General features: G+C 42.8%; 1 protein-coding gene across 1 annotated transcript; it reads right to left on the bottom strand.

Moving 5' to 3' along the window:
* Window positions 1–11,603: 11,603 nt before the first annotated feature.
* Window positions 11,604–16,804, bottom strand: LOC108439649 (ras-related and estrogen-regulated growth inhibitor-like). Its single transcript, XM_017718169.2, has 4 exons — window positions 16,473–16,804; window positions 16,045–16,101; window positions 13,398–13,471; window positions 11,604–12,339 (listed from the first exon to the last, which is right to left on the bottom strand). Exons 1-4 carry the CDS (start codon window positions 16,579–16,581, stop codon window positions 11,854–11,856), a joined length of 726 nt encoding a protein of 241 aa, XP_017573658.1. The 5' UTR covers window positions 16,582–16,804; the 3' UTR covers window positions 11,604–11,853.
* Window positions 16,805–18,474: the final 1,670 nt, after the last annotated feature.

Raw genomic sequence — 18,474 nt, 5'->3', positions numbered from 1 at the left:
AAAAAGGTAGGTGTTTCTAATAAAGTGGCCAGAGAGAGGGAAAAAAGGTAGGTGTTTCTAATAAAGTGGCCAGAGAGAGGGTAGAACAAGGTAGGTGTTTCTAATAAAGTGGCCAGAGAGAGGGAAAAAAAGGTAGGTGTTTCTAATAAAGTGGCCAGAGAGAGGGAAAAAAGGTAGGTGTTTCTAATAAAGTGGCCAGAGAGAGGAAAAAAAGGTAGGTGTTTCTAATAAAGTGGCCAGAGAGAGGAAAAGCAAGGTAGGTGTTTCTAATAAAGTGGCCAGAGAGAGGAAAAAAAGGTAGGTGTTTCTAATAAAGTGGCCAGAGAGAGGAAAAGCAAGGTAGGTGTTTCTAATAAAGTGGCCAGAGAGAGGAAAAAAAGGTAGGTGTTTCTAATAAAGTGGCCAGAGAGAGGAAAAGCAAGGTAGGTGTTTCTAATAAAGTGGCCAGAGAGAGGAAAAAAGGTAGGTGTTTCTAATAAAGTGGCCAGAGAGAGGAAAAGCAAGGTAGGTGTTTCTAATAAAGTGGCCAGAGAGAGGGAAAAAAAGGTAGGTGTTTCTAATAAAGTGGCCAGAGAGAGGGAAAAAAAGGTAGGTGTTTCTAATAAAGTGGCCAGAGAGAGGGAAAAAAAGGTAGGTGTTTCTAATAAAGTGGCCAGAGAGAGGGAAAAAAGGTAGGTGTTTCTAATAAAGTGGCCAGAGAGAGGAAAAGCAAGGTAGGTGTTTCTAATAAAGTGGCCAGAGAGAGGAAAAAAAGGTAGGTGTTTCTAATAAAGTGGCCAGAGAGAGGAAAAGCAAGGTAGGTGTTTCTAATAAAGTGGCCAGAGAGAGGAAAAAAAGGTAGGTGTTTCTAATAAAGTGGCCAGAGAGAGGAAAAGCAAGGTAGGTGTTTCTAATAAAGTGGCCAGAGAGAGGAAAAAAAGGTAGGTGTTTCTAATAAAGTGGCCAGAGAGAGGGAAAAAGGTAGGTGTTTCTAATAAAGTGGCCAGAGAGAGGAAGAACAAGGTCAATGTTTTTAGTATTGTATTTAAACACCATCCAGGCAGTTCAGTGTGTGTGAACAGAGCCCAGTGCTGTCTGTATGACCGAGCTGGCCTGAAGCTAATTCATTACTCTGTACTCGCAGGGAGTGTGTTATCTTTCCCCACCAATGAGAACAGAGGCAGCTGTCCTGTTGTAGACCTTTGCCACGGGTGGTAGACATCAAAACATTCAGATATCAAAGTGTGAGACATCAAAAGATTCAAGGTAACCTGAAAAGAAAGGAAACATGAAGGCATCACTGAGAAATTGGATGTCACAGGTCCTCTGTTCTCAGTGTAATGGGCTGGTCAGTGTTAGGGTGGATGACCCAGTTTTCACCCAGACTGGATGGTAGAACGACTATGGCAGCACTGTTTAAACAACCTGTTGGTAGAAATAAACTCTGCTGATCCCAAAGGAACAACAGAACTGTACAAATTACACATTAGGATTAGTCAGAAAACACAAGCAAAGAACACAAAGTGGTCATTAACACACAACCTCAAGCAGTCAAATGCATCAAATATGAAAAAATACAAAAATTTGAAATAGAAATTTCAAGTTAGAATTAATAATAATGGTAAAAAATCATAATACCACCGAGAGTTTCTTCAGTGTGTCCTTTGTTGTTGCCAAGCAACTACTTGAAGGCTAAAGGACAAGAGTCATCATTGTATATTGCAGTAATATATGACATGTAATTAAAACACAAAGTTAGGTTAGTTCATCATTTATGTTGAACAGACTCTCCCAAAGTTTTACGCTGCTGCGCTGACGTTGAACCGCGTGCTGCACTGGGTCGGTATGACCAACAGGTCAAAACCAGCTCTAAACAAAGTGACCGCTGGGCCCTGATTGGTGCTCTGGCTTTGCGCTTCTTTCGTTTTGACATGTTACGTTTTTATACACACAGAAACCAAAAGGAACGACAGATTTCTCAAAATGTAGGAGGAAAAAGTCGGATATTAGACTCTGAAATGTAGTGGAGTGAAAGGAAAAAGTCCAGAATGGAGAAACTTCAGTACAGATACACCAAAAAATACTAAAGTACAGAAACTAATTACATTTACTGAGTTACTGTCCATCACTGCCGCTGCAATACGCAGTTCAGTTGCTGAGACGTGGTCAGAAGTGTGTGAATGTTGAACATTCTGCAACAGTTTCGAGAGCAGCTCAGGTAGATTTTAGAACCGGATCTACCTGTATAAAACATCAAAACAACACCGTTTCACAACAGAAGCATCAGATAGTTTATAGTTATACTTCAAAAACAGTGTTGTACTCAACGGACTCTTCTGCATTAAGACTTCTAACAGGTGCTAAATGTTGAGCTCATCAACTTCATGAAATGATTGGATGGCCTTCACCTTCAGCTCAAAGACAAATTCACTGTTGGAAATAATTTGCAGGTACATTTTTCATTAATCAAGGTACAAACAATGTAAACGTACCCTCAAAGGCACAACAATGGTTTTAAGGTCCAATTGTGTACCTTATGTAAGGTTCGCCCACTGGAAAAGTACATTTACGCACCTTTTCATAATCTAATGTTTTAAAACAGAACAATAAAATAAAACGCCTGGAGGCGAGACGGGGTGTGTGGATATCATTTCAATGGATTATGGTTCAGTTATGTTCCCTGACTAAAGATACTGAGATGTACCTTTGAGGGCACCACCCCAGAGACAATCGGCCTCTTGTTCCCATTCCACCTTAAATGGTGCGACAGTTATTAATATAATGCATCAGGGGCCACAATGTCACTGCTGCACCATTTAAGGTGGATATATTTGTTTTGGATGATATAGAGGTCACTATAACAACCTTCAGAAAACGTCCCTCTGCCCAACATAACAGCACCTGTAACACCTCACTCGTGCTGTCGGCTCTGGGGATCGAACCGGCGACTTTCCAGTCACGAGGCTGGTTCCCTAACCTGCAGCCCACGACTGCCCCCCACTATATTTTGCACTATATTCCCTGAGACTTTAATAAATAAAGCCATTGTCACTGTGGCCTAAATGCACTGCCATGCAAAGCCTCTCTGCGGTGAACCTGTCCTGCAGCGAGAGCACAGCACACAACCTGCTAACCTCCAGCAGAGACTCGTGGCTGTTTCAGCTCAGGCAGAAAATCACTTCCAACAAGGTGGAGAAACACTGGGCCTCGTTAATGAGGCCACTTCAGTCCTCCCTACGTCACACACACACACACTTACACAGGCTCTTCAAACACATATTAGCCTGAGAGATCAACACTGAGACAATGCATGTCCATTCATGGTGGAGGGGTGCCTGAAGGGTGTTGTCAGGCCAAAGACACTTATTTATCACTATTTACCCATCATCAATATTCCATATAAAACTCAGACGATATGTGTAGGTTCTCTGGTGGTTCTGGATGGTAAATAAAATGTCTATTTGTGTTGTAGTCATGGTGACCCCTGGATCCTATCTCACCACTGTAAAGACGTCTGAACCATTTCACACCAAACCCTCTGAATCTCTCTGTTTACTTTGACTGCAGTCATTACTTCACTGCAGTTAGTGGAGTATCAACTATCCTGCTCCATTTATATCACTGTCTGTATGTTTATTCATTGTGACAGGTCAGTTTTCAGTTAAACCCAGCAGGCTAATCAGCACAGCTGAAACACTCTGGGCAGGATTATTACAAATCTGGATGCTGGCCAAACTGCCAAACAGCATCTAATCAGAGGTTTGGTTTGATGAAGCAGATCAACAGTGAACACCATATACAGGGATGCTGCAGAATAACATACTGATTACTGTAGCACTGAAAGCTACGTAGACAAGGTGGAGAATCTTATGTCTCTTTAATCACTGTGATGCTGTTTAAAGCTTTGGTGAAAGTGGTGAAGCCACTTCACTTTATGACCTTCCTGGCCACTTTATTAGAAACACCAACCTTGTACTTCCACTAACTGGCCACTTCATTAGAAACACCAACCTTCTACTTTCTACTCTCAATTTATTAGAAACACTAACTGGCTTTTTTTTTTTTAGAAACACCCACCTTCTACCTTCTCTAACTGGCCACTTTATTAGAAACACCTTGTACGTCCACTAACTGGCCAGTTTATTATAAACACCAACCTTGTACATCCACTAACTGGCCACTTATTAGAAACACCTACTTTGTATTTCCACTAAATGACCACTTTATTAGAAACACCCATCCTGTAAATTCACTCACTGGCTTTGCCATTTTATTCATCAATGGTCAGGGGGGGTCCACAGGACCACCACTAAGCAGGCATGCACCCCTGATGTATGGGTAAAGAGGGTCTAACAACTAATGCACAGAAACAGTTGGACTACAGTCCTTGACAGCAGAATTACAGGGTCATCTATGTGGAACGTAGACCTAATAAAATAGACAGTGAGAGTAGATCCAAGATAGGTGAACCTAATAAAGTGGCCAGTGAATGTAGTTCACTATGTTGCTACAACTGAAGACTGTAACCCATCTGTTGCTGCACAATTTATCAACTCACCTCTGTGTTTGGTTGCATGTGCCCCTTAGGGCTAGGTCGAAAAAGTCTACATACCTTCTGCAGATCTTCAAAGTGACCATACACAAAGCTAGCTGTGACCACTGGATTGGACCCTGAGGGTATCAAGGCAGATTAATAGTTGTAATAGATTCACCCAAATGCCCATGTTGTGTGTTATACTTACAGTCGATATTAACCCTCTCAGACTCATGCTTCACTGATCATATGACCTGCTATTACATGCCCTGAGCACAAGGCATGTTTACACAGAGCTGAGATTATGAAATTGCAGGCAGTTGAGCTTCTCTGTTATGATTCGCTTTGAGATTTTACCCCTGCCTTTGCTGTGTGTGGGCTCTTAAAGCTCTCATTCCTGCTGGGATTGTTGTGTTTAGTGTTCAGCGACAGTAAAACACATCTACGCTTTAGCATATGGAGAATTGGGAGCATGTTTGAAACTGTGTGCTATCCAGTCCCCACCCCAATCACCATGCTTGTACTTAAACTCTGTAAGTACTGCAGTAATACTCTTATTTTATCGTTAAGTTTTGGTTGGAAACAAATGGGTTGAAGTCAAATGGATAGTCTGCAAAATTTCCTCCCTCCTAGATATTTCACGATGAACTACGCAGAATTATCGAAAAACCAGAAGTGTTTAGGAACCACGGCAACTCAGCCGCAAAGAGTCAGACCACGTAAAGATACAGAGCGGGTCGGCGGGTGCTGAGGCGTAGAGTTCAGAAAAGTCTCTGAGCCCCAGTGCACAAAGCAAGGTCCATAAAGTCGTGGCTGGGTGAGTTTGGTGTGGAAGAACTTGACTGGCCCTCACAGAGCCCTGACCTCCACCCTATCAAACACCTTTGGGATGAACTAGAACAGAGAGGCCTTCTTCTCCAACATCAGTGTCTGACCTCACAAATGCTTCTGGATGAATGGACACAAATTCCCACAGACTCTATCCAAAATCTTGTGGAAAGCTTCCCAGAAGAGTGGAAGCTATCACAGCTCTAAAGGGGGACCAACTCCACATTAATGCCTGTAGATTTAGAATGGGATTCATAAAAGCTCCTGTAGGGGGTGTTCCAATACTTTTGTCCATATAGTGTATGTGGTATCTAGGTAGATACAGCCAAGCTGCTCTCCCATTGGTTAGGACTTCAGGGGCTGATTTGAAGGCCTTATACATTAGAGAACTACCAACATACCAGCCTCGTGACAGGAACGTCGCTGGTTCGATCCCCAGAGCTGACAGCACATGACTGGTGTGTCCTTGAGCAAGACACCTAACCCCCAACTGCTCCCCGGGTGCTGCGGATTGGGCTGCCCACCGCTCCGGGCAAGTGTGTTCACTGCCCCCTAGTGTGTGTGTGCTCACTAGAATGTATGTGATGTTTCACTTCACGGATGGGTTGAATGCGGAGGTGAACTTTCCCCGTTGTGGGACGAATAAGGGTCTCTTAATCTTAATATCTCACAGATCAACCTATAGTGTTTTGAATCATGGGTAGAAACAGGGAAAACCTCACTCTAGTCCTTCTGGAAGTTCTAGATACATCACCAACAGTGAATATGACTCTTTACTGAAAGACTAACCGATACATACAAGCTCAAATATATATAATACACTTAATTTAGAAAGACCAAATCATATGAACATTGTAACTCTGTATGGGATTCTAATATCTAGTCCATGTTTATAGATAACAGCGAGTCGGAACAGCATCAGAAACCACAACAGAAAGTCTATTAGAGATACTAAACACCTCCACACACTGTTTTCATGTCAACTGGTGGGGCTAAAGCTTTCATTACTTGTAAGCCACATTAGTCTCATAGCTCCAGTGTTCAAGTTTGCTCCAGCTCCAGAAGCAAACTTCAGACAGCAAACGTCTTGATTGACTGACTACATCTGTGGTAAGATGCAGAAACTATTTTTACTTGACTCTCAAATTACAGCAAGTTTAAAGTGCTTTTCTAGGCAAAGACATTAAGGTAAAGTCAGAGAGATCTGGAGACATCTTGGCCGCATCTCCCTGTCGCTCTGGATCTATTCAGTTATGCCCATAATTTTCTCTGCTTTAACAGGCAGGTTTATTAACTCATATCAGGCCTAAATTAGCATTGCGTAATGAAAAGTGAACTGACTCGATGCTAATTAAATTGAGTCATATTAAACAGTGAAATGGCTTTGGCGCCGGCATCTGCTACGGGTTGACAGATGAAGCGTTTCAGTCACCACAATTAATTACGGCTGCTGAATGTATGACTGCACTAATATCGGGAAACTCTGTTGTAAATCTTTAATTCATGATTTTTAGCTTTAATTCATGATTAGTAATTCAGAGCATGCTTTCAGGAAGCAGTCACTTTCACCATGCAAAGATCACACCTGCAGATCCAGAAAGCGATATCAGACAAAGGCAACACTGTACGTCACGTTTAGAGCTAATTAACAGAATGAGCCAAAGCTCTGCGCACCTCAGTCCAACAAAAGCCGAGTGACACTTTTTAATCCCACAAATGGGGAAATTTCTCCTCCGCATTTAACCCATCCGTGAAGCGAAACGCCACATACGCACTAGTGAGCACACACACACTAGGGGGCAGTGAGTGCAGTGGACAGCCCAATCCGCAGCACCCGGGGAGCAGTTGGGGGTTAGGTGTCTTGCTCAAGGACACCTCAGTCATGTGCTGTCGGCTCTGGGAATCAAACCAGTTCCCTAACCTCCAGCCCACGACTGCCCTGAACGTTGGTATGTTGGTAGTTCTCTAATGTATAAGGCCTTCAAATCAGCCCCTGAAGTCCTAACCAATGGGAGAGCAGCTTGGCTGTATCTACCTAGATACCACATACACTATATGGACAAAGGTATTGGAACACCCCCTACAGGAGCTTTTATGAATCCCATTCTAAATCTATAGGCATTAATGTGGAGTCGGTCCCCCTTTAGGTGTCTTACTCAAGGACACCTCAGTCACGGACTGTCGGTGCTGGGGATCAAACCAGCAACCTTCCGGTCACAGGGCCGGTTCCCTGACCTCCAGCCCACGACTGTCCTGAAACCAATGTTAGCTGGCTTCTGTTGATGCTAGCTAGCTAATTAGCTGTGCAAATCTGGTGCTGCTTGTGTCATTTTTATTTGTGACGATTGTTGGGGTGCCCTGGTGCAACAGCACTGACAATGAATAGTTTCCAAAAAGAATGAACTTCACTGGTCAAGCCTCAGTGAGCTAATAAGCTAGCTAATCTAGGTTTATGCATAGGCTTGGTGAATGTTTTGTCTGGTTTAAGCCAGTTCTCCTCATCCTGTTGCCGTATAGCCCCTATCTTGATTTTTTGAAACGTTAACTAATAGATGTAATGGACGTTGTCCTGCTGAAAAAACTCCATGCTGGTCTAAATTGGTTTACGCTGGTCTGGTGCTGGTTTAACTAGTCACCCAGCACGGTCATGATGGTTGACCTGCATACCAGCACCCAAAACACAACATATGCTGGTTTTGCCAGCTAAGCTGGTCTATGCTGTTTCTTTCAGTAATGATCAATAGTCTCTGAGCATCTGCAGTCATTTACGCTGCCTTGACTGGTCACAGCTCATTAGAGCTAAAACAGTAATGGAACAGCCCTTAAGGTGGTCTCCAGGACTCTAATCAATTGAAATGGTAAGGGCAAACCAACAAAGGCAGGTTGTAAACTAGTGAAATATGTTCACAAGCCCATTTTCAGGTATTGCTTAATTAACATATCAGAATATGTCCATTCGTAAACATATCAGACATTTGGACATTAAGGCAACATGATTAAGGCAACATGGGGCTGAATCATGGGGGCATAGGAAAATACAGCTGTTTCATAGACGGTCCTAGAAGAAGATGCTGTTTCCAGAAATACAAAGAGTGAACGCAGCCGGCTTGGGGCTGTTTTAACTCAATTGTAGTCAGTAACCCCCTACAAAGAAATACTTGGATTCAGGTTGTTTATTCATACAAAACGTGCCTCGGATTGGGTTTGGTTTTCTAATGAGTGATTTTCTAATTTAGTAAATTTGTCAAGCTTCTTTAGTAACTGATGCGTTCCAATACGTTATTTGTGAATGATGGAATTAAAGCTCTATGTACATTTTGGGTATTTGGAGATCTCGCAGGCGGAAGAGTGTCACTGCAAGCCAAACGTGGACGAACATTTTGTAGTGTGGCTTTTGCCTTGGCCTCCTTCCCCGATCGGATGAATCTGATTATATTCAGAGACCTCACGCTAAACTTGGTGGATGCTTCTTCTGAGGATATGAGTGAAAGATCTACTACGGTCATCATATCTGTGAAAACTCACGTCCCGACACCTCTGACTTTTCTCACCATAATTTAACCTGGTTTTACTCGCCTGACTCAGTAATGCCACCGCTTTCATTCAAAACCAAAACTCTTTCAAGCAAAAAAGAGAACAGAAAAGGCCAGATAATGTCCTCGTGTTAATGGAGTGGAACCCACACAGCTGATAAACACATCTGCGCTGCAGTGAGACGTCCAATTTCATTCATTTGCTTCAGCTCTGAAACGTTACTTTGCAAACTTATGGCTGTTGAATAACGCTTTCAGCGCTTTATGGACAAGATTAATTCAACACGCTGAGGAAAGTGACTGAAAATCAATCTCCTCTCATTTATAAATGGATATAAAGGTTGAATGTCAACTACATTCTTAAAGGTGAATTCTACTGATTCTACTGATTCTTCATGATTCAGTGTTTGAGGTGTAAACTGAGGGATTCTGAGTGGGTTTGGTGTGAAATGGTTCAGATTTCTTTACAGTGGTGGTGATGGGAACCAGGCGTCGCCATGACTACAACACAGATATAGACACTTTATTTACCATCCAGAACCACCAGAGAACCTACACGAGTCTTCTGAGATTTACGTGGAATGTTGATGATGGATATAATAATAATAATAATAATAATAATAATAATAATAGGTTTTGGGGAGTATTTCGCCTTGTACATACTTTTCCAAAAATATGTTTCTTTAAGTAATAACTTCCTGTGAGGGAGCTTTTACAGGTGGACGTCCAGTTCCTATCAGGGGCATGAGATAGGGCATCCACCACTACACTAACCACTCGACACATCTGCAGATTTTACGGCTGCAAAAACAAAGCCAAACACACAAGACGATAACCAGGGCTTTGAAGAGAGTCTAAAACCTACCACTCGTCTGCCCCACAGCGTTAGTCTTCAGTGTGACCACATGCAGCCAGCTTGACTACAAAGCTCTCCCCGCATCCGACACCAGAAACAACCAACCAAAACAACAAAATGGCATAAAACATTCATTTACCCATTACAGGAACACACGGCCTAAATATTGACTGTTTCTCACCCTCTCACTCGAAACAGCAACACTCTGCCCTCAGGTCAGTCGTATCCAATATAAATGCTCAACGTCAACTGAGGCCAATCCAAATGATCCCTGTCTAGCACTGAGAATTTCCCCTGTGGTGTGACTAATAAAACATTTTACTATCTTATTTTATCTTACATTATCTTATCAAAATACTCCTGGGATCAAGTGGACCATCTACCTTCGTCATCAGAATCGAACTTAACCAATCCAACTGGCAAATCCAACTATCTTCACCGAAAAACGAACAGACAAGCCCCCATGTGTCTCACTCGGATTTTGATGGGGCAGCATAAAAGGGAAATTTAAGAAATAATTAAGGAAAGACATTATATTTATTTAAAAAAGAAGAAACTGGTTCCAACTCGGCACAGTGGGACACACACTTGGCACTTGCCTCACGATACCGTGGCCGGACGACCGAGGTCCTTTCTGTGTGGAGTCTGCACGTTCTCCCTGTTTCCTCTCACAGTCCAAAGACATGCAGTCAGGAGATGCTAAACTGGCCCCAGGTCTGTGTGTGTGCGTCTGCAATGTGATGGACTGGCAACTTGTCTAGGGTGTTTCCTGCCTTCTGCTCACTGAGCACTAGGATAGGTTCCAGCACCACCCACGACCCAGAAGGATAAGTAGCTTAAAAAATTTTCCAACCGTACCCTACTGGCGAAAACAAAAAAACATAGAACCGAAGCATAAAACAGGAAAAACATGGAACCAGGCAGGGCTGTAACACATATAGAACTGTGATTAGTTTCATATTACAAATTACCTTATATACTCACCAGCCAATTTATTAGGTACAGTAAAATCTAGTAAAGGTGCTAGTAAAAGGTTGGACCCCCTTTTGCCTTCAGAGCTGCTTTAATTCTTCATGGCAGACGTTCAACAAGGTGTTGGAAACGTTCCTCAGAGATGTTGGTTGGTTATTTGAGTTCCTGTTGCCTTTCTATCATCTGGAACCGCTCTGCCCGTTCTCCTCTGACCTCTCACATCAACAAGGCATTTTCGTCCACATGACTGACCGCTCACTGGATATTTCCTCTTTTTCTGACCGTTCTCTGTAAACCCTAGAGATGGCTGAGCGTGAAAATCCCAGCAGATCAGCAGTTTCTGAAATACTCAGACCAGCCCGTCTGGCACCAACAACCACGCCACGTTCAAAGCCCCTTAAATCCCCTTTCTTCCCCGTTCTGATGCTCGGTCTGCACTTCAGCAAGTTGTCTTGACCACCTCTACATGCCTGAATGCACTGAGTTGCGGCCGTGTGATTGGCTGGTCAGCTATTTGTATTAACGAGCAACTGAACAGTGTACCTAATAAAGTGGCCGGTGAGTGTATTTCAGAGCATCCAGTGATATTTAAGGAAGATGTACATACAGCAAGACGTCTTTCTTTGTTCCCCGTAGTGAAAAGCGTCCACCAGGAAGCTACTAGACTAGAGAATGACAGCACACGAAATCACAATGAACCTGAAAAAATAGACATTGTTACTCGTCTAATTCCTTTTTATTTTTATTTTTCTACATCATTTAACTATAGCAGCTGTTCTTTACATTGTAGGTGAATTTCATGATAAATGGTCAAATGGAAATGCTCCACAATGAATAAAACCTCTTTACATTAACTTACATTAAGAATTAAGAAAGTTTCTGCCCTCTCATGTAAAGTTACTTCTTTGAAGCCTTTTTTTTTTTTTGGACAGTGACAATTAATTTGCTGAATCTCTGACTCATCTGAACACCCATTGGACAGCTGTGATTGGCCACAGCACACAACAAAACGCTCAGCGACTGGTTAGATGGCTCATCTGCACATCGCACACTTTTATACCAGCGTTATACCAGTGAAGTTCAGTGTCGCAATAAAGACAAACGATATACTGTGCACCCCACAGCTATGCTCTTTCATGTCAGCCCCTCACTCAGTCAGGAAGGAGGTCTCTGAAGGAGCTGAAGCTGAAACTGCGGCCGGTGGAGGCCAACGCAGAGTTGGAGTGGATTCTGGGGATTTTATCCATCAATCTGGAGACGGCGCGTCTGCGGAAAGACGGCGGAGACGAGTCCATCTGCTGAATCACATCAGCATAGAGAGCGTGAAACACTCCTGCTGTCTCCTCCCATCCATCCCGCACCGAGACCTCATGCAGAGGAAGCTTCAGGCCGCGAGAAAGGCTCTCTCCGTCCTCCGTGGAAACCATCCGGTCGAACTCCAGGTCCTTTTTATTGGCCACTATGAGCATGGGCGGTGGCTCAGCGCAGCTCCGTCTGCCACCCGCTGTGTGGATGTGGTTGACCAGGAAACAAAGACGCATGACCTCATCGAAGCTGCAGCGGTCAGTCACGGAGTAAACGATGATAAAGCCGTCGCCCCATTTGATTTTCTCCTCAACCATCAGGGCGTCTTCCTCCTGGAGATAGATCAGGGCGGCAGATCGGATGAGCACAACTCTCATTCAACATTAACAAAACAACTGCCTGGAAAAAGGCAAATAACTAGTCATATTAATAATAAGTCAAATTACACACACACACACACACACACACACACACACACACACACAGGTCAGCCATAACCAAAACCATCTCGCATCACTGTCCATTTTATCCACTACACTGACCATACAGGGGCACTTTGTAGTTCTACAGTTACAGACTGTAGTCCATCTGTTTCTCTGATACTCTGTTACCCTGTTACCTGCTATGGGCATAAAAGGAGAGAAACTCATGGTGTGGCCACCATCTTCCCCTGACCTCAACCCTATAGAGAACCTTTGGAGTATCATCAAGCAAAAGATCTATGAGGGTGGGAGGCAGTTCACATCAAAACAGCAGCTCTGGGAGGCTGTTCTGACATCATGCAACGAAATTCAAGCAGAAACTCTCCAAAAACTCACAAGTTCAATGGATGCAAGAATTCTGAAGGTGATATCAAAGAAGGGTTCCTATGTTAACACGTAACTTGGCCTGTTAGGATGTTTTTGATTGAAATAGCTTTTGATTTCAGTGAGTGTGACCTCCTAATGCTGCAAATTCAACAAATGACCATTTTCAGTTCTTTACAACCAGTAAAATGTTTTGAAACTCTCATTTGCATAATAATTAGGAACCGTGCATTTTGAGTTTTTTTTTATTTTTGAAGAATATCCTGTTCAATAAAATTCAATTTATGCTCTAACAGGTGATGATTTTTATTATACTGTCTCATTTGCATCAACCATTTAGGAAAATCAGGGAAAAATATCATTTGCATAATTTGGAACGTGGTGTAAATATCAAAAGAACACTAGACTTCTGTTCTGTGTTTATAAGACCAACAACAAACTTTTCACTGTACTGCGCCCTGATCATCCTGCTCTGACAAAAGCCCAAAACCAGCCTAAACCCACCTGACTTTACACTGGCTCTCACTACCCCAAGTCCCAATATTATCACATTTATTGTCACATTATTATAACATTTCTCTTACCTGTCCGGCTGTGTCCAATATCTCAAAGATGACTGCATCGCCCCCTATTGTCACCTCATGTCTGTAGATGGTCTCTGTCACAAACACGATAAAAACCCACATTTCATTATCCGGGTCAATGAACACATTTAAAAAGGAACTTCACTGATTTTTCCCATTTTCTGCGTTATTAAGCGGTTAAGATGTAAACAGAGTAGCTCAGAGTGGTTGGGTGTGAAATCCTCCGTTCCAGAGAAACATGCACAGTAAGGACTGTTTATAGTGGTGGTGATAGGAACCAGACGTCCATCTCTGAAAGCCCTCTCACAGAAAGTTATCACATGAAATGTAATTATGCACTGATGCCTCAGACACTGTTTCACGACAGTTTGGCTATATAACATATTTTTAAATGGTAGAGGGATACATGTGGGGTCTTATGAGACAAAATAGTCCCCAAAGAAAACTATTTTTCAGATCTTCCACTATTTTTCCATCATCTACATTCCATATAAACTCAGAAGGCACGTATAGGTTCACTGGTTTTTTTGGATAGTAAATAAAATGTCACTGCAATCCTAAACCAACAACAGTCTATGTGACAGCAGTTACACCTCAATTCTACAGTCCTCACCTGTCATGTCACTGAACACACACTGCATTTCAGCTGCGGTTCAACCTATATAAACATTTAACGTCGGCTCAGCAGCACAGAAAGTGAGCCCAAGCCACCAGGCCAGGTGTCTAATTCAAGCAAATAGGAAGGTTTATTCAAAATATGCACTCTCAATAGATAGGCTAGATCCTGGGGACATTTACATTTTGAATATTTAAGTATTTATGTGATATTTCAAGGTCTAATACTAAGTGTCTGTGTTTTACTGTTGTTTTTGCATATTTTGAATAAACAATGACCAGTTCAGGTTACAGCACTTTAATTAAAAGTGGCCCACGGATTTGTTGAGATTTTTTGGTACGGCCCCTTTAGTGGCTCTACAGTCTAGCATTTCACACCAAACCACTCTTAATCTTTACATCTCTCTGACTAAACTGTACATTTTTAAAAACCAGTGGATTTCCCCTTTAACAGACTCTGCTGCATTAAAAAGCACATTGGTAGGCTCGAGTTCCTGGCAGAAACGTGGGAGCGTATTTTAGCATTCTGAAGGTAGTCAACGTGAATAAGGACTGGTTTATAAACCTGCATGTATAAAAGCTCACACAGTGTGTACAATGTCTAAAAGCCATTCTGGACCAAAAGTAGTGGTTTACATGTTTGGGGCAGTCGTGGGCTGGAGGTTAAGAAACTGGCCCTGTGACCGGAAGGTTGCCGGTTCAATCCCCAGCGCTGACAGTCCATGACTGAGGTGTCCTTGAGCAAGACACCTGACCCCCAACTGCTCCAGGCAAGTGTGCTCACTAGTGTGTATGTGGCGTTTCACTTCACGGATGAATGCGGCGGTGGAATTTCCCCATTTGTGGGATTAAAAAAGTATCACTCGCTTATTTTGTCGTATCGTGTGTTTTAGTGCAGCAGTGCATCACTCAGCCTCAGACTGACTTGACAGAAATCGTAATTTTGTGTTTTCTCAACCATCAATGTTCTCTCACTACAAGTCCCAGCATGCATTACACAAACACATCACTACTAGGACACTAGGAACCCCCCCCAACTCCTAACTGCTACCTCTGATACTGATTCCAGCTTCCTTCTGCAGCTAGAGCAAAAGAACATATCCAAGCACCAAAGTGCTTGTCGTCTCTCCCACATCATCAGAACGTCAAGTTTGTAACATCAAAAGAACCCTTTTTGGTGCTACACAGAACCATTTTCAGAAAGGTTCTATATAGAACCATATACAGCACATTCTCCATCAATCTGAAGAACATCTTTACTAAAGAACCCTTGAAGAACAATCTTTTTTAAGAGTGCAGAGACTACTGTGGCACAACTACATTCTTAAAAAAAAGGTGGTTCTTCACTGGTTCTTTAGTAAATAAAATGGTTCTATATAGAAATGAACACCCAAAGAAGCCTCTGCGTGATTAAAGGGCTTTCTGCATCATAACGTGGCTCTTTGGATTGACGAAGAATCTGTTGTATATGGTTCTATATAGCACCTTTTGAAAATGGTTCTGTATAGCACCAACAACGGATCTTCTATTGTTACAAACTTGACACTGTGACAAAAGAAAATAGACACTCTTGAGAACAGATGGTACCTCAAGGGTGCCAGTTAGTAAAGACAATGGTTCTATATAGGAACACTTAAAGAACACTCAAAGAACTATAGCACCCAAAAGGGTTCTTCTACTGTTACAAGCTTGACATCTTAGCAACAGAAGAACCTTTCGGTGCTATATAGAACCCTTTTCAAAAAGTGACACTAGCACATTCTGAAGAACCCTTCAGATGGCGCAAAGAACCCTTTAATCATGCAAAGGGCTTTTTTATAGACTCCTTGAAGAACCGTCTTTGTAAGAGTGGAGACACTACTCCAGGAGGTGACAGGCTTGTTCACAACAGATCACTGCCTTTACAGAAAACCTTCCGCACCAAACTAACCAGGCTGAATAATAACCGTGATTTCGGTGTATCGTGATTATCGTGCAGCCCTGATGTAAAGACCACTCAGAGCTGGCACTGAAGCTCTTGGCTCACACCTACCTAGAGTTGGATCATACTCTCCTATGAACCTCTTAGTGATGAATCGCACGGCCAGAGCTGGAAAAACAAACATGAGTGATGGACAGAGACAGGAAAATGAACCAGAAGAGCACAAACTCCTTCAATGAAGCTGAAGTTGGATTTTGCTCGTTGGAATGATCTGCGCCACCTTAAATGGTGCACATTCTGCTGCACCATTTAAGGTGGAACGGAAAATTGAATGAGCATCAGCCAATTACAGGATCATGCTTTATGAACAAGTTCATTGGTTTAACATGCAGCTGTAGACTTCACTATGCTTTTAAGAGAGAAAACTGAACACACACACACACACACACACACACACACACACACACACACACAGCTCCATCTAGCTGTCTGCTTCACTTCAATTGAACACAGTGCCAACAGCAGTAATAATGACAGACCTGTTTTGCCCACTGCTGCTTGTCCTAGGATGACTATCCTCACGGTTCTCGCGGATGGGAAGCTCCCAGTCCTCCTTAAACTTCTCGACAGAGCGAAATTGGAGCTCATGGCAGTTTTTCTCCTCTACATGTCAAACGTCTCGAAGAAGAAGCGAGAGAAACGCTCAGCGCGTCCAGAACCAGCGCCATACAACACATAACAGCAGCGACTGCACGGTGTGTGCGCTGTTTAGGAGCGCACACACACACACACACACACAACAGCGCCCTCTCGCGTTCACACACACACATACACCACACTCTCAGTCCAACCCCTTTAAACCACACACTGAGAACGATTCTTCAAGGGTTCTTTAGTAGAGAAAATGGTTCTATATAACCATAAACTATACACAGAACACTTTTGAAAAGGGTTCTTCTATGACTACGAGCTTTAAACCGTACCGACAGAAGAACCCTTTTGGGCGTTCTATAGAACCATTTTCATCTACAGAACAAGCTCCATTAAAACATTCTATTATTACCAGCTTGACAAACAGTAGAACGCTTTGTGATGCTATACAGAACCAATCTGAAGAACCCTTTCATGATGTCAAAGGTTCTATACAGAATCTTCTTCAGTATATGAAACCTATATTTCTGACATCACTGCCACAAGCTTGGCATTGTAACAATAGGAGAACCCCTTTTGGTGCTACAGAGAACCTTTTTCTATAAAGTTCTACACTCACCGGCCACTTTATTAGGTACCTGTTCAGGTGCTTGTTAACACAAATAGCTAATCAGCCAATCACACGGCCGCAACTCAGTCCATTCAGGCATGTAGAGGTGGTCAAGACAACTTGCTGAAGTGCAGACCGAGCATCAGAACGGGGAAGAAAGGGGATTTAAGGGGCTTTGAACGTGGCGTGGTTGTTGGTGCCAGACGGGCTGGTCTGAGTATTTCAGAAACTGCTGATCTGCTGGGATTTTCACACACAACCATCTCTAGGGTTCACAGAGAACGGTCAGAAAAAGAGGAAACATCCAGTGAGCGGTCAGTTGTGTGGATGAAAATGCCTTGTTGATGTGAGAGGTCAGAGGAGAATGGGCAGACTGGTTCCAGATGATAGAAAGACAACAGGAACTCAAATAACCAACCAAAAGGCGTACCTAATAAAGTGGCATGAGTGTATATGGTCAGTGTATGTGGAACCATATATAACAGCTCCATCAATGTGATGAAACCTTTCATGATGCAAAGAACCCTTTAATCATGCAAAGCATTCTTTGAGCATTCATGGTTCTACACAGAACCATTTTCTTAAAGAATCCTTGAAGAACCATCATCATCGAAGAATCTGCAGACACACCTCCAAAGTTCAGTCTCAGAAGCTGGTCAATCATTTCCTGAAGTAATCAAACACATTCAGTGGTGTTGAGGTCTGGGGGTGGTCAGTCCATCATCCGTCTCCTTTTCTCAGCGAGGTTCTTCTTGATCAGCTACACGTCCTTTCAGACCTGCAGTGCTGAGTGGTCTTCTCACAGTGGAAGGATGGACAGAAACCCCTGTGGATGTTTTCAGATCTGAAGCAGCTTGATGTTCTCCTCTCTCTCAAAGAGGAAAGCTTTAAGTGCTGTTTATCTGGTTGGGGCAGTTTTGGTGTCTATCAGGTCTTCCAGGTGGTTGTTAGAAGCCCCATTTTCTCTGGAGCTTTTAATCCGTTTTAAACTCCAGTTTTGAAAACCTTCTGGGTTTCTGCCTCAGTAGGTTATCTTACATCTAATCTTCTAAAACACGAATAACTTGTAATTAACTGCCGTTTTAACAGGAAATTAAACAAACAGAAGGTGGGCTCTGGACTTTGCAGGACTTTTAAAGTGCTTTGCAGTGTTTCATTTGGGATTTGTTCTTAGGTGAGAACAGAATCTACACACATCTGAAAGCACGAAGACAGTTGAGGACAGTTCTGCACTTTAAGAACGTGTCACGAATTTGACAGACTTTTTATGAGGACCTTTC

This window comes from Pygocentrus nattereri, chromosome 15, assembly GCF_015220715.1.
Source record: "Pygocentrus nattereri isolate fPygNat1 chromosome 15, fPygNat1.pri, whole genome shotgun sequence".
Taxonomy (NCBI): Eukaryota; Metazoa; Chordata; class Actinopteri; order Characiformes; family Serrasalmidae; genus Pygocentrus; species Pygocentrus nattereri.
The sequence above is the reverse complement of the archived record's forward strand: the minus strand, read 5'-3'. Positions and strand labels throughout refer to the sequence as shown.